Raw genomic sequence first — 20,156 nt, 5'->3', positions numbered from 1 at the left:
TCTGCCCAGGATAAAGTAAGCCGAAGCAAAGCAGAAATCATTGATCTAATGTTTCTTAGAAGAGGCATTACATATAAAGTGCTACAATTCTCAAGGGTAGCAGAAACTATAATCTCAGCCTCTGAGGTTTTCTAACTGAAATATTATGGCCAAAGCTCAAGTTTTGCACCTGCCAAGAGAAAAAAACCCACACGTGAAGCAGTACTTATGTAAGAGGAGGCGATGGTACCCCTAAAGAGACCCTGCGTGATGTGGCATTAGTGAAGAAAGACCACCATCTACTGGCTAGACAGAACCATGTTGAACCAACCGGCATTTGAAAAGTTGAGGGAAGTACACGGTCAAGTGCATTGGGTGACGAAGTTCCCACATATAAAGGTCCTGCATGCAAAACCGCGAAGAAAGTTGATGCCTAGGAGAGGAGTAGTGAGGACATGGGCCAAAGACAATGCTGATGCCAGTGTGACAGGACTAAGTGAAGAGTGTGTGCCGCAGAGTACTGGCCACTCTCAGACGGAGCCCAGATGATGCCCAGTGAGATCCGGAGGCCTAACTATGCCGGTCAAGACCAGAGGATGAGATTCATGCCGGTCAAGACCCAGAACCCAGACTGCACCGATCAAGGCCCGAACCTCCAATCAATGCCGGTCAAGATCCAGAGGCCAGGCGATGCTAGTCGATAGTCGGAGTCCAGCCCTCTTTTCCCTAGGCCTAGGAGACACCCGCCGTTGGTCAAGCACCAAAGATCCAAGAGGAGACTTTGATCAAAGGAGGACACTTGTGGTGAAACAAGGGAGACACAAGTGAGACGGACCGTCACTTCCTACACCAACAAGGGTCAGCCTGGGTTAGGACAACAGGTCCTTGATCGACTTCGGAGGACTTGCGGCTTTGCGGGAATACCCAGTGACCCCAGCTATGGCCATTGTGCCCAGAGGAACTAGTATATTAGCTCTCTCAGGAATGGGTGTATCAACCCCTGCTGAAGAAACACTAGTATAATCTTTTAAGAGACTTCTCAGATTATTCTAATTCAACTGTAAAACTTATTCTGTGTTTTGCATTGTATAACCCACTTGTGTTTGTGCTGTTTCCTATTGTTAAATTGCTTCCCCAGTTCCACAAATTCTCACCATACCGGAAGCAATAAATAGTTTTGTTGTCTGTTCTGCCTCATGCTAGTCTGTGCGCTGCAGGCGGTCACCTGCTTACACTTACCTTGGTGGGTCTTGATCCACTTTCCTATTTACCGTGCTTCTCTTCCAGTGGATATGTCCTTAATGGGTTAACCACTTTATTTTAACATATTTGTTAAAGACATGATTTTTTGACACTTACTAATATGCAAGTAGCACAGGTTCTCCTCTTGCATTTGTAACTGAAGCCTTCCTCATTGACTGCACAATTTTCAAAATGGCTGCTGATGGATGGCATGTGACCAGACCTATCCATCAGCTTCCTCCAGTTGAAAAACACTGCACATGAGTCTGGTCTCATGCTTCTCCATCAGCAACCGTTTTGAGAACATAAGAGTTGTACAGTCCGTGAATAAGGCTGGAGTAACAAGTGCAAGAGGTGGTCCTGTAATAGTTATATATTAGTAAGTGCCACAAATAGATATCGCCAAAAAATCTGTTAAAATAAGGATAACCACTTAAATCTAATCTGAAGCTCAGTCTGGGAGGTACATTGATGAGATTCAGACCCCAACGAATAGGGTTTAATTATACATAAAATATCATTAAATTCAATACAAGTACAATACTTTTAAGAATTTGTATAGGGTCAGTTATAGTAAAAGCTTCTGGGTCTGTGTTCATTAGATTTGGTGAAAAATATGTGAATGAAATTGCATTACCAGAAAATATAAAGAGGATTGCGTATACAGAAACAGAGTTTTGATAGTAAGCCTACGCATTCTGCATATATTATATTGAAAAACTCATTCTCTGTAGCATATTTCTTGTCAACTAAATAGAAACTCTTACCTATTTTAGTTGCACTATAGATGTTTTCAATTGGAAATACTCCTCCTAGACTATACAGCAAGATTTTGGAAAGTGCTGGAATAAGTTGCGTTGTTGTCACCAAGACATTTACACTATTACTTCTGTTGGGAAAAAAACATAGAAAAAAAAGATAATATATAAAAACAATTACTAAACAGTCTGTCTACTGATTCATTATTTTACAGTGGACATAGTAAAAGAAAGCTTTGAAGCAGATCTATCAACAAATGATGCTTTATATATCAGAAGCATAATGTAGGGCCAGAGTTACTAACCCATTAACTAACATGGAAAAATAATATTCTGCCATTTTGCTCATTGAGAAAATCAGACACTTAACGGAACACAGTTAGTGAATCGAATCAAGTGTTCTTATGAGGGGAGTGTTTCCCCACTTCTCTTAGCCGACTCCCATGCCTCAGGGTATAAATTGACTCAATTACCGGTCCGGTGTATTTTTGTTTGCTCCTATTAATCAAAAGACAGAATATTTTTGTGTTGATTTGTCAAATAGGAAAGCAGACTTGTCCCTATACTATGCCATCGATACATAGGGCACCATAGTTTGATAGGAGATTTACTTTTATAATTTTATTGGCGACAATGAAGGTGGAGGTGGATAATCACGACCTGGCAGTGGAACCTGTAGAGGATTCATTTACATGGATAGGTTGCAGTGGTATATTGCTGCCATTCAAAACATACACCCACTTAGCCATGAAACACATAGTCTTTCTGAAAATGTTGGGACCCTTGAAATTGTTTCAGAAAATGAAGTATTTCTCCCAGAAAATTATTGCAACTACACGTTTTGTTATACACGTTTATTTCCTTTGAGAAAAAAAGGCAAATTGGACATAATTTCACAAAAAACTCCAAAACTGGGCCAGATAAAATTGTTGGCACCCTCAACTTAATATTTGGTTGCTAACCCTTTGGAATAGATTGTAAACTATAGACCTGTATATTTAACCTCTAATGTGGGCAAAATCTTTGAGGGTACAGTTGCTACTCTGGAGTATCTCACTAACAAATAACCTCATAACCCAGTATCAACATGGATTTATGAGAGGTCAGTCATATTACATTAATTTGTTATATTTCTAATAGGAGGTAAGTTCCAGTCTAGACCAGGATAAAGCCATCCATCAAAACATTTCAAAGACATCTAATACCGTACCACATAAAAGATTAATGAATATAATGAAAATAATGGGACTAAGAAAAAACATGAATAACGGGGTTACCAACTGGCTTAATGATAGGAAACAAACAGTGGTTATCAATGAAAAACACACTCTGAATGGGGTACAGTTAGTAGGTTACTGCAAGGATCAGTATTGGACCTTGTTCTTTTTAATATGCTTATTATTGACATTGTAAAGGACATGGAGAGAAGAATTTCAATATTTGCAGGGGATACTAAACTCTGCAAGGTAGTCAACACAAAGGGAAAAAATTAATACTACAGAGTGATTTATGTAAGCTGGAGTCTTTAGTGGAGGAATGGCAATTGATGTTTAATGTATAAATGTAAGGTCATGAACTTGGGCAGAGGAAATAAAATGCACAATTATGTACCCAATGGTAAATCGATGGATAAGCTTGAAGTTGAAAATTACTTGGGTGCATGGGCAAACTTAACCTTAGTGACGAGTGATTTAAAGAGCCATAGATGGATGCCAATAATATAGCTGATCTTATTACAATTTACAAATATATGGATGGAGAGTGCAGAGATATTTTAATGATCTTTTTACACCTAGGTATGCAACAATGAAAAGGCAGCATCATCACGGATGGCGATTCTTTACTATACAAGCAAAGAAACTATGGAACTCTCGACCACATGATGTTGTGATGGTTCATGCACTGAAAAAGTTCAAGGAGAACCTGGATGTTTTTCTTGAAAAATATTACAGGATATGTGTACTAAATTATGAGATGGGACGTTGATTCAGGGAACAAGTCTGATTGCCATATGTGGATGCGGGAAAGAATATTTCCCCTAACATGGGGTAGTTAGCATCTATCTAATGGGTTTTTGCCTAACTCTGAATCAACATGTAAGATTATAGGATTAACTCAATGGACTTGCGTTTTCTTCCAACCATACAACTATGACTCAAGGTGCCACTACCAACTTTGCTCCCATAACCAATGCCCCTACCACCATGGCTGACAGAGCCAACAACCCAGCTGGGTGTTTGAATCATATCCTCAATCTCTACTGGACCCATGTCATTTGAGGAAAAAAACTGCTTCTTCATCTCATTCAGTAAATCAAGAAGAAGATGTTGAGAAATATCTTTCTTAGTCCTTGGAATGCTTTGTTTTGGGAATTAAGGGTCAGATAGAGGTGAATTTGAAAGTCCACATTGTAAAAGGCTAACTGTTACAGGAGGATGACCTTGCTGATCACTGACATCAACTGACAGCTTCGCTGTCAGAGGTAATATCATCCAACTTGTGAATGAGTCGAGTGTAGTGCCACATATTCCATAACATCCTCTATTTTCTCTACCAATAATACAAGAGCAAAAGAGGATAATTGTGATCTGTGTTTGGTAGTACTACTACCCGGACTGCAGGTGCCAGTGGTGGTGGTGGTGCTGCTGCTAGCGGCTCTCACATTCTTAACTGCGTTATAATTTTTTTTGTGTTTTACACTATCCCCGCCTTTTCCATTGCAACTTTTTCTTTAAGCATACATATTGTACAACATTATAATTATTTGTGAAAATCTTTCCACTCCAATTATTTAACCCTTGTCAAAAAGGATGTAACAATAGGGTCCTAGTTAGGTAGGTACACAAACAGAAAACAAAATGTATGGCACGATATCTACGGTGATCAAACTGTGCTAGAAAAACAAGTGTGCATAAACCGACAAATATAGTCAAAGTCTAGATTTAAAATAATAACAATTCTATTTTTTTTAATGAAATTCAACCCCGTTCCCAAAAAGGTCAGAACAAGAAATGCTGAGTTGTTGTAAAAGTACAGTAAACAACATTTAACAACAGGCCATAGTATATGTATTTCATGTGTGAGTCTTAAATTAGACTAGTAAAATAGATGTGCAAAAGCACACATGCACAGTACAATGTCAAGATCTTTTTACATTCTATTTCTATTTTTTCTTAGCAAAATTCAATCACCTTCTCAACAATGCTATAAGTTTATTAGGTAGGTACATATCCAAAAAGCCAGCACCTGAAAAATATAATATTACAGGTACTAGACTGCTCAAAAAAATAAAGGGAACACTCAAATAACACATCCTAGATCTGAATGAATGAAATATTCTCATTGAATACTTTGTTCTGTACAAAGTTGAATGTGCTGACAACAAAATCACACAAAAATCATCAATGGAAATCAAATTAATTAACCAATGGAGGCCTGGATTTGGAGTCACCCTCAAAATTAAAATGGAAAAACACACTACAGGCTGATCCAACTTTGATGTAATGTCCTTAAAACAAGTCATAATGAGGCTTAGTATTGTGTGGCCTCCACGTGCCTGTATGACCTCCCTACAATGCCTGGGCATGCTCCTGATGAGGTTGCGGATGGTCTCCTGTGGGATCTCCTCCCAGACCTGGACTAAAGTATCTGCCAACTCCTGGACAGTCTGTGGTTGGTGGATGGAGCAAGACATGATGTCCCAGATATGCTCAATCGGATCCAGGTCTGGGAAACAGGCGGGTCAGTCCATAGCTTCAATGCCTTCATTGTGCAGGAACTGCTGACACACTCCAGCCACATGAGGTCTGGCATTGTCCTGCATTAAGAGGAACCTAGGGCCAACCGCACCAGCATATGGTCTCACAAGGGGTCTGAGGATCTCACCTCGGTACCTAATGGCAGTCAGGCTACCTCTGGCGAGCACATGGAAGGCTGTGTGGCCCTCCATGCAGTCCTGCTGCTGGGTTGTTTCCCTCCTACAGCCCCCTCCATGTCTCCTGGTGTACTGGCCTGTCTCCTAGTAGCACCTTCAGCCTCTGAACACTACACTGACAGACACAGCAAACCTTCTTGCCACAGATCGCATTGATGTGCCATCCTGGATGAGCTGCACTACCTGAGCAACTTCTGTGGGTTATAGAGTGTGAAAGCACAACCAACATTCAAAAGTGACCAAAACATCAGCCAGAAAGCATTGGTACTGAGATGTGGTCTGTGGTCCCCACCTGCAGAACCACTCCTTTATTGAGGGTGTCTTGATAATGATCAATAGTTTCCATCTATTGTCTATTCCATTTGCACAACAGCATGTGAAATTGATTGTCAATCAGTGTTGCTTCCTAAGTGGACAGTTTGATTTCACAGAAGTTTGATTTACTTGGAGTTATATTCTGTTGTTTAAGTGTTCCTTTTATTTTTTTGAGCAGTGTATAAGGTATTATGGGTACTGTATTCTGTAATGGGACATCATTCCAGAGAACTAGTCTGATTGCCATATGTGGAGTTGATAATAATTTTTTTCCTCTAATAAGATGCATTTACCATCTGTGTCATAGGGTTTTGCTCTTCCTCTGGATCAACAATATTAGGTTATAGGTTGAACTTCATAGATTATGTTTTCTTTCAGCCTGAAACTATAAAACCTTTAATAAGGCACTTTATCCAGGTGGCGTGTATGGATGTTCCACTAGTAATACAGGTGTGCAAAAAAAAATATTGCAATACGCACACTTTGTGAGATAGAAGGTAGCAGCTAAATATCTGGATTTTAGGGGATTTTCTTTTGCATTTTTAAAAAAAAAAATATCCCCTCTTTACAAAAAGGATTGCACAAGAAATGCAAAAGCTCAGTACAGTTGCTTGTGACAATCAAGCACATCTTCTTTGACTGACGCCTATTTCAGATTTATTTTCCTGAAAATATATTATGTTGATTTGCGGCTGCTTTCTAGTGCATTAAGAATGAAGAATAAACTGTGTGATTCAATTTCTGTAAGACAAATGGCAGCTATGCTATATCACTGTTCAATCTCACTGAGTCTGGCACTGCTGCTACTAACACTTCTCCTATATATCTCTCTCTGCCTATCAATTAAATATCTATATTATTTGCAGACTACTACTTTGAATTATTCAGTGCTTCATTTATACAACACATTACTGTCTGCAGTATCTGTCTAATGTTTTAGGGCATTCTGTTTCTGTCTCTACTACTGAGCTGTGAGCACTAAATCCTAAAATCATGGTTCTGTAACTGAAGCAATTTTCTGTAGGCAGGCATTTTTTTTAGATTCAGGCTAATTGAATCACAAATTGTTTTGAATTTACAGTCACCTCCAAATTTCATAAAATTTGACATGAATTTGATTTCCAATTAATTTATTCTCTCATCCCTACAAGTTACATATAAAGCAAATGAATTCCCTTAGATATCCTTGATTAGCTATAAGATAAATAAAATATGTACACTTGGAAGTATACTATAGGTCTAAATTATTATTACAACCATATTTATTATATCAGTGTAATTCTAATATATCAAATTTCCAAGCTAATTATGCATAACTACACACTTCACGCTGAAATTGCAACACCAAGAAGGAATAGTTGTGGAATTATTGAAATTACCAGATTGATAGACATGTTAATGATATGCACATTTTGAAAAAATGGAAACAAAATTGTTAAAAATCCAAAATTGAGTATGAGCACCATGCGCAGAAATACATGTAATTGCACACCTTGGTATGCTATAAATGAAGTTATTAATGGTTATCTGAGAAATGTTCTGTCACTCTGTATGTACTTTGGGCATGTACATCCCGAAGATCCACTCCTGGCAGCATCCTTTACATTAGCTTATCATTGACATTCCAGATATACTCAATGGGAGACAGGTCAGTAGATATTGTAGGTTAAGATAGCAAATTTAGACTATGCAAGATGCTCACAAAAGCATGTATTACATGCGGCCTAGCATTGTTGTGCTAAAAAATGTCCTAGGACACATTGGAGAAATGTCTATACATGTGGTACAATGTTCAAATCAGTGTAACTCTAAGCTGTTATTGTACCTGGATTGAAGACTAAAGGGGTTCCGGCTACCATTTATTATGCCTTCTCACATCATAATCCTGGGAGTTTGACAGGTGTGACTTTCCGTTGTGAAGGCCATTCATGGTGTTCCCCACTTCATCTCTAGATATAGACTGGAGGTTGGAATTGAGAAATGGAGGCTGCGATAGAGGTTTATCCTCTTCAGTGATAAGTCTTGCTTTTGTCTTGAATGCAATAATAGCCAAAGTTTGGACAGACAACCACTTGGGCAATACAATGAGAATGCCTTCATGAAGGAACTGTACAGCGGTCTCATCCCCTGGATTATGGAATGGCATAGTGTAGGCTACCCAGACCCTTCTAGTCTTCATTCCAGATATATTGACAGCTCAGCATTATAGTATTTCGGTCGTGGAACCAGTGGTATGGCCATTTCACCAAAGTATCCCAGGAGCCCGTTTTCAATGTGACAATGCCAGACAGCATGTAGCTCATGCTACTGTTAGTAGTAAATGTGGCCTAAACAAGTTACCATGGCCAGCAGCTTCTCTGGACGTTTCACGCATTGTGCATTTCTGTGACAATATTGATTAGCAATTGTAAAGGCAGCTGCTAGCAGCAGATCTTAATGATTTGTGTACCCAAGTGCATTCAACGTGGCAGAATATTCCTCAAACGTCCATTAATAACCTAATCGATAGCATGCCAAGGAATGTAAGTGTATGTAAATCTGTGGATGGCGCTTATGCTTTGAAATGTTTTGAAAGTTTTATTTCTATTTTTCATTTTCATATCATTTTCGCTCTTGATGTTGCAATTTTAATGTTGAAGAGCATATGAACCAGACCATGAACAAACTCCCTAAGTAAGTTCTTCTAAATATTTTAGTGATTCTTTGTGTGTGTGTGAATTGAGCAGTGTACAGTATGGAATAGCTATTAAGGTCTGCTGGTGACACCTTCTCAGGCCACATTTGGACACAAAGAATATGCGCAGCAATGGAGTGAGAACACTGCCTACTATTGCATACTTTGACCACATTTGTATCTGCTTTAAATTAGGTTGGCAAAGAAATGAATTGCAAAAACAAGTCTAAAGTGACATTATAACTGTGCATTTAGTGATGAAATATAAGCATACATTTCGGCTTACCTTGTGCTAATGAGTGATAGTGATTTAAGTGCATTTGAGAGCCAGGAGTCTGTCAGGACTTCAAGATCTGCTCGCAATTGAAGCCAGGCTTCTCTCTTAGCTGGGCCAAAAAGTCCTTCAGCACAAACAGGCAGGAAATCATAGATTAAATACTGCTTTCATGGAAATGTGAAATGTTTTCTTCCATTAAATTTTCCCCCAATTTTTTACAAAATGATATAAAACCTCTCGTTTTAGGAAAGTTACTGATTTATTACATGCAAAAGTCTAGAACTGAATGATACCTTTGTGCAATGCAAACCAGCATGCAAAGCAACCAGTTATATGATCAAGAGGAAAACTCTCAATGCAATATTAATTTTATTACTTAATTATTTAATATGAGATTTGTGTTTAGTACGATTCGATCAATAATAGCCTATGTTTTATTTTAAATATATAGGTCTACAATTTACTTTTATCTCAGTAGCTCTAACCTGGACACATTTTAACTTTGTGCGATCATGTAATGAACATCATGGTTTGCTCAGATTGCCATGGACATTACCTTGGACATTACCTTGGACATTACCTTGGACATTACCTTGAACAATCTGAAACAACTTCATATTATAATGTATGGACATTGCTGTCACTATATGGCCCGTGGAAACTCTATGCACATTATATATTGTTCCTTAGTTTTTATTAAATGATCATGTGATGTATTACAGGTTTGTTGTTTACCCTATGGTACTTCTCTGAATAAGGATTTCATTATTTGCTGCTATCTGTATGCAAATTTTTAATATAATTGTTATTCATCATGTTTTTGCATCTTTTGATAGTAATTAAGATGGGGTCTACATGTCATTGTTTTGGAATAATAATAATGTGCATATATGGTTGAGGGATTGTGTTCTCTTCCTCTGTTTCTGCATTCTGGTACATATATATTCATTCTAATTCATTTTGCTGATCTATAATGAAAGCACGGGTCTAGCATGTAGATTGCTACATACTGTGATTGTGACCTTGACGCATGCGTGCCATGTGTTCCGGGGTGCCCGTCTGAACTCCGTATCTTAGGTGGCGTCTGACGTCAGGTCACATGCTCGTGTGCCCTGCCGTTGGTTGTCATGTGACGCGGACGTCGGCTGGCGTCCCGGTCTCTATGGCTACGCTATGCGTCACTTCCAGTCCGCGGCGTCCTCTGGCACCTTTATATACTCCTGCACTGTGCACCTCCCCATGCCTCCTGACGAAGGGAAACTGAAACGCGCGCCGGGGCGATAGTTCCACGTGTGCAGCTTACATCTTATGTCGCTGTACCTGCCATGCCTTTCCACGCTTTATTCCCTGGTATGTATATACAGGGCTATGGTGACCCCTCTACTATTTTGACATGTGTGTAGATGGGACTATGAATTATGCAAAATCAATTATTTAGGGCTAGGCTTACAATATATCATGTCTCCTACTATTTAGGCACTCATACAGGGCTTCATAGGTAATACTCTCTGGTACATCGAGTTGGATAATATGTATTAATTGATACACACGCCTTTGATTATAAATCTGATTTTTGTACCACCCATCAAGCATGCTTGCAAATTGGGTATAATCATATAAATATTATTTATGGCAGCTGCCGCGTGGTGCTATCTCTATGGTTTTCACCTTCTGCACTTTGCACTTTGCCCCCCTCTTGTGCTTGTTATTACTAGTGATGATGAGCGAGCACTAAAATGCTCGGGTACTCGCATCGCTGCTCGGGTCGAGCAAATTGGAATACTCGGGTGCTCGACCTGAGCAACGAGCCCAATGTAAGTCTATGGGAAACTCGAGCATTTTTCAGGCGGCTCCCCACGGCGGTCAGCAGAGGGCCTTAAATTGCCCAAATCGATGGGAACAGTGCTCAAATGACATGGGAACAGCATGGGGAAGACCTCTGGAAGCATCTCTGACTCCCAGATCACTGCTGTCAACAACGTTGTCAGAGTATTACGCCACTTTTACGGACTCACAATAAAACATTCAAAAACTAAACCAAAATGGATTTTCCTGGGAAATATGTTAAGGAACATCATTTCCAGGGTAATGACTTGTATATAAGGCAAAATAAATAACCAAAAACAAAAATACTCCTCCTCACCTTGGGCTATGTTCACACATAGCGTTTTTGGTGCGTTTTTGCACTTTTGCATTGCTTTCAACCAAGACAAATGCATTCACCAGGAAATGTCATTTTAACATTTTACAACTTGTCTGGCCATGTGGTGTGTGACACATCATTAGAAACATGCATAGAGTGCTGAAAAGACATGGGAACAGCATGGGTAAGACCTCTAGAAGCATCTCTGACTCCCAGGTCACTGCCTAAAAGTGTGCACAACATAAGTGATCCTTGGTGCATGCGAAGATGCCTCCCGCCATGCACCTGTCGTTGCAGACTTGCAACAATCACCGCCCATGTCCTTGTCCCAATCCAGCGTTCAGTTGTCCCTACCCCATTCCTTGGAATGCAAGCGCAAGTATGCAGCCAGCCACCCACCCACAGGCTGCAATACTATACTGCCAAATTTTTGACAGCTGCTTGCACTTGAAATGTGGCCTTTTAGGCTCGTGGAGGCGGAAGCTTTTCATAACCTCATGCTGGCGGCGGCCGGGTGTCCATACTCGGTCCCCAGCCGCCACTGTTTCTCCCGGTGTCGTCTTCACCTTCCACAAGCACGGGTCCCACAACATTACCCGTGCCCTCCCCAGTGCACTTACTGGGAAGGACTGCCTAACCACAAACACGTGGACAGGTGAATGTGGCTAGGGATGGTACGGAGCCAGTCCACAGCTTTTTTTGCTGAGTTGTATTTCGCCATATTCTTTAGCTTGGTGAAAGGAATGAGAAACCATATCTACCCAGCTGTCATTTCTCCCAGGAAGTCCTCTAAAGCTGCTTTCATTTGAAATGTGGCCTTTTAGGCTCATGGAGGCAGAAGCTTTTCACAACCTCATGCCTCGTGTCGATAGTCGGTCCCCAGCCGCCACTATTTCTCCCGGTGTTGTCTCCGCCTTCTACAAGCGCGGGTCCCTAAACGTTACTGCTGGTCCTTTTCTCTGGGAATCTGCTTGCCTCCTACCAGCCTGGAATATTTCCAGTAAACTATGATACAACGCTATGGTATTAGCACTGCCCCCAGTACCAGTAGTGAAGCCTTCCCAAATTTCCTTCTCAGGAATTTTATTTGGTAGACTGAGTGGCTGCCCAAATACATTCGTTTCTCACAATGGAGCTGAAGATAGAGTGGCAGTAGGTGTAAGTTTCTCCAGCCTGTTAGCTATCAGAGGATGAACTGCAGCACATTGTATCAGTGGTTAGCACTGAAGCCTTGCAGAGCTGGGATCCTGGGTTCAAATCCCAGCAAGGACAGCATCAAGGATTTTTGTATGTTCTCCCCGTGTTTGCGTAGGTTTCCACCTCAATAAAAAAGCAGCCATAGAGTGTCCAGGAACCTTAACACACACTTTTCTTAGCCAGGACTGCTTCTCTGCAGGGTTGGACGGTCCCACCAGAGAATCCCCTGGTGTGCCCTGGCTTCTGCATCAGGAGATCTCTTGATAGAGCTAACTTAGCAGCTGCTATGGGGCTCTTGAGAGGGGGAGAAAGGTGAGCCCTCAGAATAAAATCCTCTGGTGGGCCCAATGTTTTTCAATCTGAAACAGCTTCTCAGTGGGAGTTGTATTTCACCACAGCCATATTCTTTAGCTCGGTGAAAGGACTGGCATAGAGGGAGACTGTATCTACTCCGGCTGTCATTTCTCCGTCACCAGGTTCTGCCCATTGTCACACGACCATGCCTGGTTGTATGTTCAGTGGTGAGAGCCACAGATCAAGCTGCTGTGTTACAGCTTTCAACAACTCTGCAGCGCTGGGCGGTTTGTCACCTAAGCATTAAGCATGTTATCTTCAGCACAGTCTGTTGCCGCTTGGCCAAGGCAGTGCTGCAGTGCTTTCAGCTTGTGACTGATGTGGTCATTTCGGAGATGGAGGAGGAGGTGCAGGAGCTGAACAATGTGATTACATTGAGGTTACATTGGCGACTCTGTTTTTATACTAAAGAAAGATCCTACTGTTTTTTTCTTTTTACGGTATTTTTTAAGGCAAATGCATTCACCAGGAAATGTCATTTTGACATTTTACAACCTTATCTGGCAATGTGGTGTGTGACACATCATCAGACACATCCTGTTTCATTGATGATGGAGGGACTCTGAAAGACACAGAGCAGGGCCACAGTAACGAGTACGACATGTTCCCATTAGAAAGGAGAGAGTCTGCTATACAGTTATAGGGTATGCAGTGAGTCCAACGGCTGACCAATTTTAGGGAAAAACCCGCTAAAAATTTAAAGACTCATAGAGCAGGGCCACAGTAACGACAAATTCCCATTAGAAAGGAGAGAGTCTGCTATACAGTTATAGGGTATGCAGTGAGTCCAACGGCTCACCAAATTTAGGAAAAACTCCACTAAGAAATTAAAGACACATAGAGCAGGGCCACAGTAATGACAAATTTCCATTAGAAAGGAGAGAGTCTGTTATATAGTTATGGGGTATGCAGTGAGTCCAACGGCTGACCAAATTTAGGAAAAACTCCACTAAGAAATTAAAGAAACATAGAGCAGGGCCACAGTAACGACAAATTCCCATTAGAAAGGAGAGAATCTCCCATAGTGTTGGCCTATACAGTAAATGTAAGGGCTGCCAACAATTTGGAGGCACTTCAATGTCCCTTGGAAGAGACGTGGAGGATGGCCTCATAAAAAAATGTTCCCATTAGAAAGGAGAGGGCCTCCTATACTTGTAATGCCCATGCACTAAGTGTATGGGCTGACAAACATTTACCCCAGGGGGTATACATGAACATACTGTATATATATTTTTTTTACGAGCATCATAAACACCCTTTAAAAAAATTATGTGGGTGTTGCATCATGGACCACGGTCACCCTGGTGATATGGTGGTGGAGGATGAGGAGAAGGAGGAGGACAAGAGCAAATAGCCAAAATCAGAAAGCGTATACCCATGTGTGCGTGTGAAAAGGTGCATGAGAATACACCTCCCAAGAAAAGACACTGGATTTAAGTTTATGTTACGCTTCTATAATTCTGTGGTGTTGAGAAGTCTGGCCCAATCCAGCCCTTGTTCATTTTTATAAGAGTCAGCCTGTCAGCATTTTCAGTTGACAGGCGGATGCGCTTATCAGTTATAATTCCACCAGTGGCACTAAAAACCCGCTCTGATAAAACGCTGGCGGCAGGGCAGACAAGGACCTCCAAGGCATAGAGAGCCAGTTCATTCCACGTATCCAGCTTGGATATCCAATAATTATAAGACACAGAGGAATCACGGAAGACGTTGGTAAGGTCGGCAAGGTACTCCCTCAGCATCTTCCAAAACTTTGCACTCCTTGTGAGAGTACCCTGCGCCTCAGGGCCTTCTGCGATGGGAGGGTCTGAGAAAACTCTCCCAGAACTTTGACAGTGTTCCCCTGCCTCTGCTGTATTGAAGTTGTTTCTCTCTCGCCTGTACTCCTTGGTTGTCCAACGAAGTGTGCCCTCTGCCGCCAGCGTTTTCAGATGGGAATTTTTTTAATAGGTCCGCAACAAGGGCTTTCTGGTACAGCCCCATTTTTGTAAACCTGTCCGCCTCAGGAATAAGAGATATAAAGTTCTCCTTGTAGCGTGGGTCTAGAAGTGTCACCAACCAGTAATGACTGTCACCCAAAATTTTGAGAACGCGAGGGTCATGGGAAAGGCAGCGTAACATAAACTCAGCCATGCGTGCCAGACTGATAACAGGCAAGACTTCTGTGTCCTCACCAAGAGGATGACTGACCATGCTCTCCTCCTCCTCCTCTCTGTCCCCTGGCCATCCACGCTAAATAGACGGTATGACAATTGTGCAGGTAGTACCGTCTATAGTGCATGAAACTGGCTCCTGTCCTTCCTCCTCCTCCTCTTCCTCACTGTCACCCAATCCATGTTGGGATGAAATGAGGCTTGGCTGTGTGTAATCACCCTGTATGGTTCCTTGCTCCATCTCATCGTGCTCCGCCTGCAATGCATCCTCTTTGATTGTGAGCAGAGAGCGTTTCAGAAGACAGAGAAGTGGGATGGTGATGCTAATTATGGCGTCATCACCGCTCACCATCTTGGTGGAGTCCTAAGAGTTTTGGAGGATTGTACATATGTCTGACTTCCATGTCCACTCCTGAGATCTTATTTGTGGAGTCTGAACTGAATACCGACGGCCTTGTTGATGCTGGTACTCAACAACTGCCCTCTTCTGCTCACAAATCCTTCCCAACATCTGCAGTGTACAGTTCCAATGCGTGGGGACATCACACACCAGTCTGTGAGCCGGAAGCTGAAAACGCTGCTGAAAAACGGCAAGGGCGGCGAAAGATGTAGCTGACTTTCTAAAATGGGCACACAGGCGGCGTACTTTAACAAGCAGATCCAGCAGCTCCGGGTAGGATTTGAGAAACCGTTGAACCACGAGGTTAAGCACATGGGCCAGGCATGGTACGTGTGTGAGCTCGCCTCGCCTCAGAGCCGCCACCAGGTTCCGGCCATTGTCACACACCACCATGCCTGGCTGTAGGTTCAGCGGTGTGAGCCACAGATCTGCCTGCTCTTTCAGAGCTGTCCACAACTCTTCAGCATTGTGCGGTTTGTCTCCTAAGCATATTAGCTTCAGCACAGCCTGTTGCCGCTTGGCCGAGGCAATGCTGCAGTGCTTCCAGCTTGTGACTGATGTGGTCATTTCGGAGATGAAGGCTGAAGAAGAGGAGGAGGCTGAGGAGGATGCAGGAGCTGTAGACCATGGGGGCAACCCTGATTGACATAGGGCCCGCAATCCTTGGCGTCGGGAGGACTTGTTGCATCCCAAGGTCCGACTGGGTCCTGGCTTCCACTATGTTAACCCAGTGTGCCGTCCCTGCCCACAAGCACTTGTCCACGTGTCCATGGTTAGGTGGACTTTCCCATTAACTGCCTTGTTGAGGGCACGGCTAATGTTTTGGGACATGTGCTTGTGTAATGCGGGGACGGCACACCGTGAGAAATAGTGGCGGCTGGGGACTGAGTACCGAGGGATGGCCGCCGCTATCAGGTTGTGGAATGCTTCCGTCTCCACGAGCCTAAAAGGCAACATTTTGAGCGCAAACAGTCCTGAAATTTAAGAATTTAGTAGTGTGGCCTGTGGGGCGTTGACTGCATATTTGCGCTTGCGTTACAAGGACTGGGGTATGGACAACTGAACGCTGCGCTGGGACAAGGACATGGACGTGCTTCCTGATGCTGCTACTTGAGAGTGCGCAACGACATGTGCAGGGAAGCAGGCATTTTCGCATGCAACATGGACAGGGGATTGTCTTGCATCATGCACAACAGCGGAAGAAGCAATGGTGCCACCTGCAGACACTGTTCCTGGACCCTGGGTTTCGGCCCACAAAGTAAGGTGTTTGCTGCCATGTGCCTGATCATGCTGGTGGTGGTCAGGCTGGTCATTTTGCCACCCCTGTTGATGCTGGCCTGGCAGGTGGTGAAAATGGCCTTTTTGGGGTTATCGGCAGCATCTTTAAAAAACAACCAGACTCGGGAAGACCTAACAGTTGTACTGGCAACTTCCTTCGTGTTAGTGTTACGGGGAACGGTTGCCTGCCTTCTTTCTGTGGCCACTACACTGCTTCTTCCTGCCTGTTGGGGTGCTCTGCCTCCCTCCTCCTGTGTACTTCTGTCCTCACTCTGCATATCCTCCTGCCAGGTTGGGTCAGTTACTCTATAATCCACCACCTCTTCTTCCACTTCCGCACCCTGGTCCTCCTCCTGACTTTCTGGCAATTGTGCCTCATCATCGCCCACCTCTTGTGACACTTTCCCACCGTCGCCTTCGTGTGACCGTGGCTGCTCAAATATTTGGGCATCGCTCCACGAGATCTCCTCTTTTCCCACTTCAAGAGAGGCCCGAATCTATAAATGGAAAAGTGAACAGCTCTTCAGAGTGTCCAAGTGTGGGATCAGTTGTCTCCGGGCACTCGGCATGGTGGGAGGAAAGTGGATCAGGGTGAGGAATATGCGGTCCAGACTCATGGCTACTGAGACTTGACCGTGTGGAAGACAGGGTGGTGATGGTTGCATTATCCGCTATCCAACCAACAACCTTTTGACACTGCTCTGGGTTCAATAGTGGTGTGCTGCGGTCCCTAGGAATTGGGACAGGAAGGTCAGGTGAGAAGATATGGGTGTTTTGTGTGGCACAATATCAGCTTGACCACGGCCTTGTCCTTGGCCTCTGCATGCACCATCACCATCACATCCAGTTCCCCATCCCTTGCCACGTGCCTTGCCCATCTTAAATGGAGGACAGTATCTTCCACGCTCACTACAAATGACTGAGTTTGGAGCAAACTTATATGTGATCCGTGTGATGAAGAAAACAGAGTTTTAAATACCTGGCCTGTAGGCACGTAGTTTGAACAGCAAACTGGTGTGAATTGCTTCACTGACACACTAAAGGAAATTTTTAATGGAGGCCAGAATTGGCAGTATTTTCTGACAACGTATATGTGATCCATTTGACGGAGAAAACACAGTTTTGAATAGCAGGATTTCCAGCGCTGTAATATGGAAAGGACCTGGCTGCATTTTGCAGTGCCAACAAGCAAATGGCTCAGAAAAATCGTGTTCTATTGATTGCTTTTTAAGCAAATAATGAGGATTAAGATCCAAAAAAAAGTACTCCTGGCCCCTGAGTCCTGGGCCTTTGTATGGAAATATCTAACAGCAGCAGAAGGCAGAATTGGAATGGAGCCTCTTGTGCTATGTGCATTGCAGTCTGCTATATACCCTGCCTGCCTGCCTGCCTATTTACACTGCCTGCCTGATATCTCTACAGATGGATTAGTTAGTCCTCAAAAGGACTGTTTGTTAAGATAGATATGTGTAATGTACGGTTTTTCTCCCTACACTACCTAATACACAAGCAAATCTCTCCCTGATGCAGCAGCACCTCTCCTTACACTGCCTGATTCCGGAGTGACTGTGACGAGCATGGCGGCGCCAGGTCTGATATAGACCTGATGATGCTGTGCGGCCAGCCAATCACTATAATGCCACAATCACCATGGCTGCGGCATTACAGTGAGTGGCAGGCAATCCCTGCATGTTGATTGGCGCTCTAAAGAACGCCAAACATGCAGGGAGGGGACCCGAGCTCCCGCCGAGCAACCCCGGAAATACTCGGCGAGCGCTGCGCATCTCGAGTAGTGAGATGCTCGGGCGAGCACCGAGCAGTAGCGAGCATGCTCGCTCATCACTAGTTATTACAACTTAATAAATTTTGATTATTTTGCATAAATTTAGTGGCTTATTTTTCATATTTTTTGTTTGTTTTTCAGATTGCCATGGGCCTAAATGCCCTTCAAGACCCAGTATGTACCCAGATTTTGCTGAAACCGACATTTTCTCTGCTACAACATTGTTTTCAGTATATAATTGTCAAAATTCCCAATTTTGCATTGGCAATCCTGTGTACTGGGCCACAATAAGGGTGAGTTTTTTCAAAATGATGTCCAAAAGTGGGCATTTTGGGAGCTTTTCTGCCAATTCTTTGGTACAGGGCTTACATATCCAGAATTTTGCATTTCAGATGTAAGTTAATATGACAATATATGTCTAGTAGTTAAACTTTGGGTAACAGACTGAGCAAACAAGCCTCAACTGCATCTTTTTCATCTTCTATAATCTTGTTGAAGATGGTCAGGTAGTTTCAGAACTGTTGTAAATAGCCAATTAGAAGTTGTTTGTTTGGTAAAATATATTACAGTGATACAAGAATATGTTTATGTGTTAATGTGAAGCTCACATGATTGCCGAATAAATAATTATTTTGCCTTTAGCCAAAGTGGGAACAAATCTATTGTGTCAAATTGTCTAATTTTCTCAGAAGTGTAATGCTATAAACTACTAAGTAACAGTACATATAAACTCCCTGCAGAAATACTTGCTTATAATAAGTAGCCATGTTGGTGGGATCCTAATAATAAAATGTAAAGTACCTCCTACATTGTTCTTGTAAGTATTGTACAGCTCTTTTACTCTTCTGTATCGGAAAGCCAACTTTCTCATCCAATCCACACCGCCTCGAACACCAGTCGGCAAGCAGAGCGTTGTACTGCTTGCTGCTGCCCGGAAGCCATCAGTGGCAAAACTGTAAGAACTGGAAATGAAAAAATTATTTAAAATATAGATATTTGATTACCACTGAGGTATTAATAAATTATATATGTAGTAGTAATTTATCGGAAAGCAACAGCAGTTTTACATACAGTACATGATGTTATCATCTAAAAGGATGGAGATATAGAAACTAGTGAAATGACAAAGATTACTTTATAAACGCTTGTTTTAAGAAGTGAATTCATAGGTTGTAATGTGCAGTTTGAAAAGTAGCAGAATGACAAGACTGTCTCTAAAAAAAAAAAAACATATGAAATTCCCAGATTGGAAGAGTAGGGATGAGAGGATCAGTCAAAATTCAAATTCACCTGTTTGTGCGAGATTTGCAAATTTAAAGTACTTATGATGTGGGATCTCTTCACTATTCACTGCCACTCATTCGGTCCTCGTCGCTTCTTCGGATTGGCGTCGGCAGCGGTGAATCCCCAGGCCGAAGCGAAGCTTCTGAGTTTACTTGGCCCAGGATAGATTGTGGCACATGGTGTGACATGATAAGTCTTGGTGTGGGCCACAATCTTTGAGGGCACATGCACATAACACTCTTGGGCCTACCAAACCTTGAAGCCTTGGTCTGGCGACAGAGACCTGGGGATTTCACACCACTGCCGACACTGATCCAAAGATGTGACGAGAACTAAATGGGTGTCAGTGAGGAGCAAAGGGTCCAGAGAGGTGATAATGACTTTT

General features: G+C 42.6%; 1 protein-coding gene across 10 annotated transcripts in view; it reads right to left on the bottom strand.

The window, feature by feature from the left end:
* EYA4 (EYA transcriptional coactivator and phosphatase 4) overlaps positions 1-20,156 on the bottom strand; it is a 563,063-nt gene that overhangs the window by 25,956 nt on the left and 516,951 nt on the right. For all 10 annotated transcript variants that reach the window (XM_073671270.1, XM_073671274.1, XM_073671277.1 and 7 more), the window contains 3 exons: positions 19,289-19,449; positions 9,189-9,303; positions 1,989-2,110 (listed from right to left, as the gene is read on the bottom strand). In XM_073671270.1, the coding sequence (XP_073527371.1) occupies positions 1,989-2,110; positions 9,189-9,303; positions 19,289-19,449 (398 nt within the window). The remainder of the gene's footprint in view (positions 1-1,988; positions 2,111-9,188; positions 9,304-19,288; positions 19,450-20,156) is intronic.

Source organism: Phyllobates terribilis, unplaced genomic scaffold (genome assembly GCF_046119375.1).
Source record: "Phyllobates terribilis strain yellow unplaced genomic scaffold, ASM4611937v1 Scaffold_3__8_contigs__length_932513732, whole genome shotgun sequence".
Taxonomy (NCBI): Eukaryota; Metazoa; Chordata; class Amphibia; order Anura; family Dendrobatidae; genus Phyllobates; species Phyllobates terribilis.
Note: the sequence above shows the minus strand (reverse complement) of the source record. Positions and strands in the feature narration are given on the sequence as shown.